The sequence below is a fragment of the Manduca sexta genome, unplaced genomic scaffold (assembly GCF_014839805.1).
Source record: "Manduca sexta isolate Smith_Timp_Sample1 unplaced genomic scaffold, JHU_Msex_v1.0 HiC_scaffold_3500, whole genome shotgun sequence".
Taxonomy (NCBI): Eukaryota; Metazoa; Arthropoda; class Insecta; order Lepidoptera; family Sphingidae; genus Manduca; species Manduca sexta.
The window spans coordinates 1-13,373 of NW_023594576.1; the positions used below are offsets into that span (position 1 = coordinate 1).

At 33.4% G+C, this 13,373-nt stretch overlaps 1 protein-coding gene and 1 long non-coding RNA gene across 3 annotated transcripts; both read left to right on the forward strand.

Annotated features, from left to right (window-relative positions):
• The first annotated feature begins 86 nt into the window (after nt 1–86).
• LOC119193008 lies at nt 87–3,755 on the forward strand. Of its 2 annotated transcripts, XR_005113797.1 has the most exons (4): nt 87–403; nt 1,515–1,663; nt 1,957–2,142; nt 3,151–3,755. It is a non-coding gene; the product is annotated as an uncharacterized LOC119193008 (long non-coding RNA). The 2 variants fall into 2 exon arrangements; XR_005113796.1 differs by lacking the exon at nt 87–403 and having other exon boundaries at nt 1,414–1,663.
• A 2,698-nt stretch (nt 3,756–6,453) lies between these two features.
• Nucleotides 6,454–13,351, forward strand: LOC119193009 (proton-coupled amino acid transporter 1-like). The gene is made up of 3 exons (XM_037446717.1): nt 6,454–6,803; nt 11,630–11,807; nt 12,887–13,351. The coding sequence occupies exons 1-3, from the start codon at nt 6,548–6,550 to the stop codon at nt 13,287–13,289; spliced, it is 837 nt and encodes a 278-aa protein (XP_037302614.1). The 5' UTR covers nt 6,454–6,547; the 3' UTR covers nt 13,290–13,351.
• Nucleotides 13,352–13,373: the final 22 nt, after the last annotated feature.

The window sequence follows — 13,373 nt, forward strand, 5'->3', positions numbered from 1 at the left end:
AATACTTGTTTAGTTACCCAGATTAAAGCCGAAACAAAATGTATGAAAATGGACCTTGAGGTATCGCCTTAAGCAACTCTTTTAAACATTGCGGGACCCGGTTAGGCTTCTTATAGATTTTTAAAAGCTCATCCGCCAACACAAGGCGCTGAATGTTGAAAGATGAACATTCGAAGAAAATGTGATGTAGTGATTGAATTTTTTGTGATTGACAATATTCGCAATAGGGAGAATTAGCCATTTTAATACGATGAAGATGACAATTTAATCTATAATGACCAAAACGCATACGACAAATAATTGAATAAAATTTTCTATTGATAAAATTATTTTTCTTGCAAAACCAAGGAGTGGAGTTTATTTGGACATCCATACTAGCAAACCAGTTTCCTTTATTTTCATGGTGTGTGTATTGATATGAATGTCTCCCCATGCTTGACACATACGCTGTTTTAAGAAACTAACAGCGTCTGTGTGTGGTATGGATACAGTCATATCAATATTGGAATTAGGAATTAATTCTTGTAACTCAACAATTTTTTGGCCAGGTAATCTGCCCTTTCATTTCCTATGACGCCAATATGTGAAGGAACCCAAACAAAACGAACTACTATATCTAATTTGGACAGTTCGACCCATAGTTCTTTTATTAAATAAATGACATAATTAGTGTTAGCATGAAATTGATTATTTGCAAGGTTTTCTAATACACTCCTGCTATCACTAACTATTATCCATTTAGTATGGTCAGAATTACAATTTTTATGTGTTTTAAAGCACTGAAAATGGCGACAGCTTCAGCTGTGAAGATACTAGCAGCTTTATCAATTTTTTACCGATGCCTATATTTGATGAGGGCTCATATATGGCAAAAGACACAGCCCTATCATTTTGGAGCCATCAGTATATATAAATTTATGGTCTGAAAATTTTAAAAGCATATTGATTACTTCTTCTTTCGAGGGCAGGTCCTTGTTTTGATTTAAAATTATATCAATAGATGGAAACTTACTAATGTAAGATCCTTCATAGCAAGGCAAAATGTGTTTTGATTGATAAATGTTCATGTTTTTAATAAAGCTCATGAACTCTTGAAGACCTTGTAAAATATAAATTGGTTTAGGGGAGAATTGAGTAACAGAATGCAACAAGTTGGCCAAAAGATTATTATTAGTTACACTAAAAAGTTTTAATATGAATCTTTCTTTCAAGTAATTAAATCGAATACTTAATGGTGGGACATTACATTCTATTTGCATTGCATTTATGGGAGTGCTTCTGAATGCCCCGGTAATAATACGCAAACACTTGTTTTGCAAAACATCTAAACTATTTACAATTCTAGCATCTGCAGCAAAGCAATAAAACCATATTCAAAATGACTACGAACTAACGATTTGTACAATAACAACAAAATTTTGGGGTCAGAACCCCAATATGAACCAGACAAGGACTTTAAAATGTTACATGCTTTATTTGCCTTATTAATTATATGTTTTAAATAATTATTCCAGGATAAATTATATGAAATATGGACACCCAAAAATTTCACTTCAGATGTAGTGGGTAACAAACAATTATTATATTGCACAGCAGGTGTACTGTGACAATGTTTACCAAATACAATAACTTTAGACTTGGATGGATTCACACTGAGATCAAGGTAAGAAAAATAGTTGTACAATTTTGCTAATGCATCATTAATTGTTGAAACCACTTGTGATACATTAGTTCCAGATGTATAAACAACCAAATCATCTGCGAATTGTAAATTTTAACATAAGGGCCCAATATTAGATTTAGTCTACGGATATACAATATGAATATTAAAGGCGACAATATACCCCTTGACAAACTCCTTTTGACGAAAGTCTAGGACCATAAAGGTGTCTATTAAATTTAGTAAATACTTCTCTGTTCATTAAGAAATTTTTAATCCACTTTATAATTTTTCAGGAATCCCTATTTGTAATAACTCAAGGCATAGAATATCTATGTTTACACTATTAAAAGCACCTGCGATGTCAAAGAATACACCGACCAAGTTTTCATTTGCGGATATAGAGTTTTGTATATCCAGCTGTAACTGGCAAACGCTTTCTCTAGCAGAACGATTTCTACGAAAACCAAATTGATTGGAAGGTAATATATTATATTTTTCTACATAGAACTCTAAACGATGTTTAAGCAATTGTTCAAATAATTTACCAACACAAGAAGTAAGTGCTATAGGGCGATAAGAATCGGGGTGTAACTTTGGCTTATCAGGTTTTAAAATTGGTACAAGGCAATCCATTTTCCAGTCTTGTGGTATTATGTTATTATCCCAAAGAAGATTCAAGATTTGTAAAAATATCTCTAAACTTGTAACACTGAGCTTTTTGAATAAAATATATGACATTCCGTCGAGACCATAAGCAGAATCTCTACGAGATGAGATGGCTGATATGAGTTCTTTTATCGTAAAAGGATTGAGGAGAAAGCTATTGTTGGTATTTACATTATTGGTAAAAGTAATTCTGAGTTATATTGTACAGAGTCCGGAGTATATTTCTTTAAAAATCAGATACCCATAAGTCATCTTCATGATTATTAAAATTATAGGTTTTATTAAATTTTCGCATAAATTTCCATATGATAGACAATGGTGTGCATCTATTAAAGGTTTCACAAAGAGAGAACCAACTTTTTCGCCTTTCTATTTTTAAAGTTAGTTTTTAACTGCTCTAAGCCTTTTGAACTGTAAATAAGTTTCCTGTGTGGGATTATTCTTGAAAGATATATATGCAGTTTTGAAATTTGATACAGCCTGTGTACACTTTTGATTCCACCACGGAAGTGTAGGGCTTTTCCTATTGTTTCTCTGACATGAATGAGTTGTAATATTTGAGTTCTCATATAAATATGATCTATTACAATTGGGAATAGAATTCGCAGCTGCAGTGCGCAAAATTTTGCAAAAAAGGAGATATGAGTCAAGAGGAGTTGTATCATCTATTACAAAATCTACTAATAAAACATCAACTTGTTTTCTATACATTTGCCAATCCACCAGTTTGTAATTTGGGTAAATGGGCAAATGTACAGCATTAAAACAATTTCCTTGAGTGTGAATGTTGGGTTGACTAATCATTACTTTTATGATTATAGGAATATGATAACTAGTACCAAGAGGACAATCATGTACAGACCAGTCACAGTTGAGAGCCAGTGATGAAGATACCAATGATAAATCCAAAGCATTGGGTCGCCATGTTGGAGAACCGATAGTCGTTGCTTGCCCATCATTAAGGAGAACCAAATTATTATCCTCAATAACCTCTAGAATATTTCGACCACGCGGGCTGTCGGAACCACAGCCCCAACAAGTGTGATGAGCGTTAAAATCGCCCGCAAATATGAAAGGACTAGGAATAGACTTAACCAATGTATCAAAATTGTTTTTGCTGAAGACTGGGTTAGAGTTTAAAGGACTATAGAAACTAACTATACATATATCTTTATTATTAACTGTTATTTTCACACATACATTTTGTAAGGAATTATCGAAATAGGTGTTAATTCTAGAATAAATAATGCTTTTATGTATTATAATTGCAACACCATTGTGTTTGTTACCACAATCATTCCTTTCAACATTGTAATTTTTAATTTTAAAATTTTGTTCAGGTTTTAACCAAGTTTCACTGATTATAGCAATATGAATATTGTGTGTATAAAGAAAATTAATAAATATATGTTTGTTACTATTCAGACTTTGGGCATTCCATTGTATTATATTTAAAGTTGATAAATCCATTATGAAGATGAAGGGAATTTATTACTTAGCGTTGCTTTTAAAACTTCTTTAATGGAAGTAGAATTAATAGGGGCATCTTTATTACTTATTATTTTAATAATTGTTTCAACTAATGTGCTTATAAATGTATCCGATTTCATTAAATTATTAATTTGCGTATCTAAAGTACGAGCAGAAAGAGCTGGAAATGCATTGGAGTCAAAAGTTCTGAATATGTGGCATTTCTAGATTTTATTTTATTTTCTTCAACCTTTTGTTTTTATTGGACATGTCGACGAAATAGCAACGTGATTGCCTTTACAGTTGACACATGTGGCATCTTTAGAGTCAATTTGGCAATTTTAAAATTGTGATTTAATGTACAAATCGAACATACTTCTGCACTACGGCAGAATTTAGCAATATGTCCATATTTCAAACATTTAAGGCATTGCTTAACGGGAGGAATATATTTACTTACCTCGTGTCGCCACGAGTCAAGATATATGTAGTTAGGGAGGATGGTGGAGGCGAAGGTTACAGCCACTGCCTGGGTCGGAATAAATTTTACCACACCGTCGTTCCTTTCATCCTGCGCATAAAGCGCCTGACCTGCACTACGTTTTTGGAACTACCAATCAACGAAAAGACCTGTTTATTGGACATATCAATAGGAACCGAAGTGAGAACTCCAGTGACCTCTGTATCTCTAGCGGGTATAGTTGCGTTCAGAGACAGTTGGTCGAGCAATTTTTATTTTGTATGAACATGTTAGCATTGTTAGGCAAATCAAATGTTATTCCAACCTTGTACTTATTGATGGAGCGCAAATGCATAACACCTGATACTCCATGCTCCCGTATACCTTTTGAAAGGGCCATGCGATCCCTATCACTGAATACTTTGTTCTCGTCCAGGTGGTTAAGGAAGACTATTAGTTCGGTTTGATTTGTATCCTCGGGATACTTACGTGTGTACCCTTTTACCTTGTATATTTTATATTTGTCTTTGGGATCTTTATGTTTTGATCCTGCAGCTCCAAGAGACTCCGACGAATCCGTGTCTGAAGATCCGAAGCTCGATAGGTCTGGATCCGGAGGTTCAAGTTCATCTTTTCTCCGTCTCTTCCTGCCCATTTTGATGGGCTAACTATTTATGTAGACACTTATTTAATAAATATGTGAAGGCTAATGTACAAAATATACTAGAAAAGCTTTTTAAATAAATAATTCAAAAGGGCGCCTTTGCTTATTCACAGTTTCCCGCCTTTTCCAGTATCATGCCAATAACAAATTGACATTAATAATTGTTGTCAGTCGTCGATAGTGATGTAAACATATGTGGAAAATACGAATATTGATAATAATTGCTAGAAACGTTCCCTAATTTCATAATATTCGCTTATATTTAGGTTATTATTCTAATATTCGTTACATCACTACGCATATAATAGCCAATGTCTTCAAGAAATAGAAATTACCTGTAAAAATATATCAACATTTTAAAGTTGATCCTATATCGATAGATTGATGATATGTATATTTAATTAAAAATTACAAATTGATCAGTAGGCAAAGTTTAATTTTATAAAAATATAACGTCTTGACATTATTATATTCTTATAAATAGTACATAGTCCACCAATCCGCACTAGGCCAGCGTGGTGGATAAAAGTCTAATCCCTCTCAGTACAGTGCTAATATAATTATTATTTATTATTATAGTAGAGTTTCGCCATCGAGTCGTGTCACAGAAATATGGCGGCAAATTATAACAAATCAATGGTTTGTAACCCAGTGAAGAGATGAGTTTATCATAAAATGATATTTTTTGTTTAATGTTATTAATGCTCTTAAATAAAAACATTATTTATTTCATGTTTACACGGGGTTATAAGGCAATTTTTTAAAAATTTGCCGTCATACTTTCTGTGTTATGTCTCGCTGGCCAAACTTTTAATATAAATAATCAAATCGATTTAATTTTTCGCTCTTATAGCCGTAGTAGGTAAGCACTAGCAATGGTGCCAGATTAAGGAGAAATACCCGCAAATTCGGGAGATGCCCAAGAGTATTAAAAACAATTTATCTTTCGTTTGTGACATAACAAAAAAATGACAAATGACGGTACTCGGTTTTTGTTTATAGTTTTAAGCGGCTAATGTAAACATTTCGGTCTCAAGTACCTACGATGTGATGTTTTGTCGATACTTTAATTCTGTTACATTGTATTGAGTGGAACGCTTATAAAAAATACTGTTCGTATTTTATATTATTCGACATGTAGTGTCGAATACAGGTAACTAGAAACAAGTTCTATTATATCTAATAATGAAGTCGTAATTTGAACTTTATATATTGTACGTATCCATTTTCAAAATCTTTTTAGCAATAAAACACCGTTTACAGAATGAAAATCCATGATTTATTACATTGTTTACGACATATATCGTATACATACTTGAGAATCGCGCGTCGTTTACGCGCCGACGCGACGCATAAATTCCAACGACTGAGTGTTGCAAACGTTTTCGACACGGGATGTGTTAACAAAGTACCACACTAGTACCTCGGCTCTGATAGTTATTATCGGAATTCGAGGTATTGCCACGCGCGTATTTAGCAACACTGTTCACTGGCATCTGCTCTCTGGCAGAGGTTGGTGTAATATTATTTTCGTGCAGTAATGAAAGGTCTTCGATGTGTGATGCGACACAATAATGTGATATAGATTGAGGAATAGGTAATTTATTTTTATTAAAATAAAATAATGAGTGATGAAAAGCAACCGCTCCTCACGGGGCCAAATATTCCTGATTATATCGAGGTACAGCCTGTGGAACTGACTGCTGGTTCGCTAGCAACGCCGGACGAAAAACCTAAACCCGATTACCACCCAGCTTCGGAAAGATGTTTAGAATATCCGACGTCGAATTTCGATACCTTAATACACCTTCTTAAAGGTAACATAGGTACCGGCATCCTGGCAATGCCAGATGCATTTAAAAATGCTGGATTAATATTTGGTAAGCATAAAAATGATGTTTGCTCTTTATTTTCATAGATTTTTTTATAACATTTAAAAATAGCAACTAGTGCCTACAAAATTTAATATCTAATTAATTTTATAAATAATTGATTAATATTTTGCCATACAGTGGCAAATTTTAACAATGAATTACCTGGTACCGAAAATTGTTTATTATGTCCTTATGAAATTATGCATTATGTATAGTAAAATAAAACTCTTAAAATTTTTATTTGAATTTTGTAAAAGAAAGTAGTATTTCATGTCCATACATATGACATGCCATTAGCTTTAGCTTTTGCTCATGGCTTTAGCTATGTGAAAGAGGTTTTCGTTTTAAAAGTCTCCTTTATATATTCCGAGATTGAAAATAGCTTATGTCCTTCCCAGGATTTAATCAAATTCCATTAGGTAGATTTCGAGTTTATCACATTTGGACAGGCAGACAGATGCAATGGGGACTATTATAAAATATATTATTCTGAATTTTTAAAAGTACAATTCAATCATACGTCTTTGTTGCCTTACGTTAATCATTTATGCAGTGCATACAATAAAATCTCTCAAAAGGAATTCATTTCCATGTTTTTACAAACTTTTTATTAAAAACGGACTATCCAACACTAAAAGATTTTTTAAGTACTAACCAGCAGTTCCTGAGATTAACATGTTCAAACAAACAAACACTTTAGCTTTATATAATTAAATTCATTCATTCATTGAATAAGATTAAATTCATAAAAATATAATTTTATAATTACCTACTGTAAATGGAAATATCAAAATACATTATTAAGATATGTTAGAAATATTGGAAATATTTTACTATTAGATTCTTTTCAGAATATAGATTTAAATGAAGAGGATTTTGCAAAATTGAATCTATATCTATACTATTATATAAAGCTGAAGAGTTTGTTTGTTTGTTTGTTTGTTTGAACGCGCTAATCTCAGGAACTACCGGTCCAAACCGAAAAATCTTTTTGCGTTGGATAGCCCTTTGTTCGTGGAGTGCTATAGGCTATATATCATCACGCTATACCCAATAGGAGCGGAGCAGTACTGGCCAATCTCAGGAAATACCTTTCCAAACTGAAAAAATCTTTTTGCGTTGGATAGCCCTTTGTTCGTGGAGTGCTATAGGCTATATATCATCACGCTATACCCAATAGGAGCGGAGCAGTAATGGCTAATCTCAGGAACTACCGGTCCAAACTGAAAAATTCTTTTGCGTTGTATAGCTCTTTGTTCGTGGAGTGCTATAGGCTATATATCATCACGCTATACCCAATAGGAGCGGAGCAGTAATGGCTAATCTCAAGAACTACCGGTCCAAACTGAAAAAATCTTTTTGCGTTGGATAGCCCTTTGTTCGTGGAGTGTTATAGGCTATATATCATCACGCTATGACCAATAGGAGCGGAGCAGTAATGGCTAATCTCAGGAACTACCGGTTTCAACTGAAAAATTCGTTTTGTGTTGGATAGCCCTTTATTTCTGGACCGCTATGAGCTATATATCATCACGCTATGACCAATAGGAGCGGAGCAGTAATGGCTAATCTCAGGAACTACCGGTTTGGACTGAAAAATCTTTTGTGTTGGATAGCCCTTTGTTTCTGGAGTGCTATAGGCTATATATCATCACGCTATGACCAATAGGAGCGGAGCAGTAATGAAACATGTTGCAAAAACGGAGAAAATTATTAGTTTTGAGAGCTTCCGTTGCCTGCGCTGCGTAAATGGTTAAAGTTATGCAGCAATCATGTATGAAGGGATTGTTCCACTTAAAAAGTTCTAAAAATATATTATAAAACAAAGTCCCCCGCTGCATCTGTCTGAACGTGTTAAACTCAAAAACTACCCAACGTATTAAGATGAAATTTGGTATGGAGACAGTTTGAGACCCTGGGAAGAACATAGGCTCCCGGGAAAGTACTACTTTTATAACGGAAAACTTTAGCCTGAAAAACTTTATAACGCGGGCGGAGCCGCGGGCAAAAGCTAGTCTATAATAAAGGATGATAGATAAGTTAGAAACATGTCATTTGAATACCAAGCATACTATATTATACTAAGCATATGGAATTGTTATGAGCCCTTTAACTGTAACTATTCATTCAATGACTATAATATAGAAATTAGTAGATCTAACTAGTTTACACAACATACAATTGTTTCTAAGTATTATAATGTTATCATCAATTTTTTTTTACAAGTATCAAGATGTAATAATTTTATTCTGTTGTATTATTACTAGCTTTTGCTTACGACTTTATCCGCATGAGGGTTTTTCGAGGATAAAATCCTACTATAAATTTTCCCAGTATAAAATTAGCCTATATTTTTCTAGAGTCAAAATATCTCCATACGTAATTTCATCTATATCCATTTGGTAGTTTTTAAGTTTATCGCGTTGAGATAAACAGACGCGGGGGGGGGGGCTTGTTTCATAATATTATTTTGGTTAAAATATAATATGTTGTCGCAATATATAGCTTCGCTGATGAACTACTATAAGTATAAGGGCACTTAACACTATGGACATTCCTTTAGATTTTTTCGGCGCCTATCGAACGGATTCAGAAAAAACACGATCAAAACGAACCGTCCGGCCCGGCCCCTAGAAGATGTCGCGTGTTCCACGACACTTCTATAATCAGAGTGACTTGCCTTTTACGATAGATAGGATGAATTGACGGAATTCTCCTATGACCTAATTTCAGAGCAGAATACTTCCGAATATAGTAAATTGTACATACATAATATATCTTTGCCAGTCTTGAAGATTCGTCTTCGGTTAGTCACGTATTTGGCTTCATTTGTTTCCCATTATTAATATTATAAATGCGTTCGTGATGTTATGGTAACATAAAATAGAAAGAAATTTAAGTAAATTTTTGTCTTTACACAAATCCAGTAGAAAAACTGTTGTCTTCGTGAATTCTGGTGTGTGATGAAACCATAATGTCACAAACATACCTATGTATATACATGTGCGTGCGAACACAGTTTGGATATCATACCCCGCAGTCAACACCGGGGGAAACCCACGAATGGGTTACTGGAATCTCCCGGCTTAGCGATTACAGGGTCCTTGAAGAAAGTTAGGAGTGGGGGAAGGATAAGGAAACCTGTTGGATGGGAGGAGGTGAGAACGCTAGGAACTGTTCGCGAGCCCTTATAGACCACAATGTGAATTGGCAACTATGAAGTATAACAATGTCCCCCAGTGCGTGGAAACCGAGCGCACAAGAATTAATTCGGTGGGGCACACAGTTGAAAAATCAAACATAATTATCACCCCTTTTAACCTGTGGGTTTTATGAATAACGCCACACAAGAAAAATTACTACTAGGGTACCTAAGCATACTAATCGTATTTATCCATTTTTGATAAATAGTGGTATTTGATATTAAAGTATTTTTCTAACACGCATCAAACGGTGTTTATTTAAAATCAGTAAATTTCTATAATCAGTCAATAGGTATCTTTATTAACTTTAATTTAAAAAAACTGAAACATGTTTTTCTTTTTAGACTTTAACCTAGAGAGAACGCATTCCTACCTGTTATGAGAAAAACTATTTTGATATTTATTGTTTCTGCTCATCTTACTCTGGCACTAGCAACCAGCGGGTCGCTGCACTGTGGCGGCACACTGGCCTCGATCGCAGGGCTTCTCGTTACTTTCATTACATTAGTATCGCTCATAGTAATTGTGAATGCACTACTATATAAAATTTATTGACATCTATAATATGTTCCGGGTATTACATCACCTTTGAACCGGAGTTAACTATCAGAATCCTATATATGTACCGATTAGAATTTACATGCTATTTATTTATTTCGCGTTAACGTTTATTCCCGGGATAAAAATAGCCTATAGCACTAATGGGTTACGTAACTTCCTGTTGGTTAAAGAATTTTTAAATATGGTTTAGTAGTTTTAAGTTCATCCATTAAAGATAAAAAAACATTATGAAGTCTAATATTTTCTGTTTTAATACTAGTAGGCCTGGCAGATGTTGTCTTATTACAGATCGTCTTTTACGTAGACCGCATTTTATGTACAAACTTCTTTAATATTTTTAGATTTCGACAACAGGACCACCTATCGGATCCAAACTTACGCTATTTTTCAATATGAAACCAGCCAAATACGCTCATAAAGTTTGTATGAAGAATGATTTTCACCAAAACATGATAAATATTTCCACCTTTTACCGTCCTTTCTCGTTTATTTTCCGAAATTATTAGTTTATACAAAACTAGTCCTAACAATTACGAATACAACAGAAAAGGAATCAGCCAAATTATCTAGCCGTTCTCCTCTAAAATGATACTCTTACTTTAGTTGATTAACTTTAATTTAATTGATTTTTAATAATATGTATAAATATAATAATAAATGAGACCTATTTGCAATACCAATCCTGGATCTATGACCCTAACCATACATTATCTTGATACACAAGTACATACTAAATCGTGATATCAGTTAGATCAGCTATTTGTAGTTTAATCTCATGAGCGAGATGTAGGTAGTCTATAATTCTGCACTTTATATCGCATTATTCTACTTTAATAACAACATTAATAATATAACTTCAGCTATTTCCTTCAGTCTTTCCCTGGTTTTCCAGCAGGAAAATCAGGGAAAGGCATGTACTACTTATTCGCATTTGTTTATTTTGAATGTAGGTAAAATAGACTGTAGGTAATATAATATGAATGATCACTGTTGTACTAGGATTTCAATATTGTCGTCTCAATATGTAGTGAATAATCATGAATATAACAAAGTACTATATTTTTATAGGTGTATTTTGCACTATGGTTATGGGAGCTATATGCACACATTGCATGCATGTGTTAGTTCAGTGTTCTCATGAGCTATGCATCAGAAGTCAAAGACCCGCATTAAGCTTCTCTGAAGTCGTCGAAGATTCGTTTGCTTCAGGCCCTATATCTTTTCGGCCATATGCTAAGAAAATGAAGTAAGTATTTTGATACAATAACATTATAATATTCTAAGTAACAATTGCCCCAATATGTGTTTTTGTTCAATATAAAGTTGCAGGTACTTACCTATAACAACAGTGTACGTCCGATCCTATGAGAATATTATACCAATATTATTTGTCTCATGTTACCATTATCTGATAACCTTGAGTGTTGACTAAATCGTTTTCCAATATTTTGAGTGTAACAAATTACGCCTCAGTTGTATGTACATAATAATATGTAATAATAACTTAGAATACCTTGTATTATCGTAAAAATATCGGGTAAAAGGATTTTTATAAATTCCTTTACTGGAATTTCGCTTAAATAACTTATGATGCATAATGTACATTATTGCGTGATACATCTTATTATTGTAATATATAAATAGTATAGAAAATTTCCGCTTTTTAAATCAACAAATTTAAGTGTCACAAACACCTACACCTACTGTGAACAAACAAATAAATTTTCCCTTCATTTATAATACTTGTATGTAGGTTCACTGATAACGTTCATTTAATAATTCGTTATCATAAGTTCTGTACCGCTATTTGCTAACTAACAATCTTTTAAAAGACTATTTAGTTTTATTGATAAAGTAAAATAAAACTGGCACACGGAGAAGGTAATAGGCAAAAATGATGCCTTCAAACAAATTCATATTTGTGGCTTTCAGTGAGGAAACATAAGTAACGGGCTTTCTAGGGATTTTTATCAACGATTGCGTGCTCATCTGAATAAACGCCCGATTATTAATTTCAGCTATTTTAATTTAATATTTATTAAAATTATAATGTTCTTACTTGGGATTTCTAAATACATTGAATAACTGCAGTATCTCGTGTACAAACATCTTAATAGTGCCAGCGGCTGGTAGACTCAGATGTGTATCAGATATTATATTTTGGTTTAGGTGACGCGCTTTTTCGTATGAATTAAATATACTTATAATAATAAAAATTTCATAAAATGAACAAAGTTAACACTCACATACAAAGCATTGTATTGTCAGTTTATGTATTAATATGTTACGTATAGCATAATCCATATATTATGTTGATTGTTTCAGGACTATTGTTAATGTTTTTCTGGTCACAACACAATTGGGATTTTGCTGTGTATATTTTTTATTTGTTGCCACTAACCTGCAAGACTCGCTGCGTTTATTTCATATAAATTTACCTGTACACGTGTACTTGGTGTTGCTGTTCCCGCCAATATTAGCACTTTCTATGGTGAAAAATTTAAAATATTTGACACCAGTGTCTCTGATTGCTTCTATAATGACCGCTTGGGGTCTTGTAATAACATTTTACTATATTCTGCAAGATTTGCCACATACTGACACGGTGAAAGCCATAGCTACTTGGCATCAACTGCCATTGTATTTTGGTACAGCTATATATGCATTTGAGGGCATCGGAGTGGTAAGTTTTCATAATCATATAAAGAATTTTATTCTTTATTTCTAATTTCATCAGATCATCTAGATAATATATATAATAGGTACCCTACTAAAACACTACAGCATACCGTTATTAAATTCCTGTGCTAAA

Coding starts and splice junctions, on each gene's coding strand:
- LOC119193009 (XM_037446717.1), top strand. CDS start 6,548: ATGAGTGATGAAAAGCAACCGCTCCTCACGGGGCCAAATATTCCTGAT. Junction 6,804..11,629: donor AAATGCTGGATTAATATTTG/GTAAGCATAAAA, acceptor ATATTTTTATAG/GTGTATTTTGCACTATGGTT. Junction 11,808..12,886: donor CCATATGCTAAGAAAATGAA/GTAAGTATTTTG, acceptor TGATTGTTTCAG/GACTATTGTTAATGTTTTTC.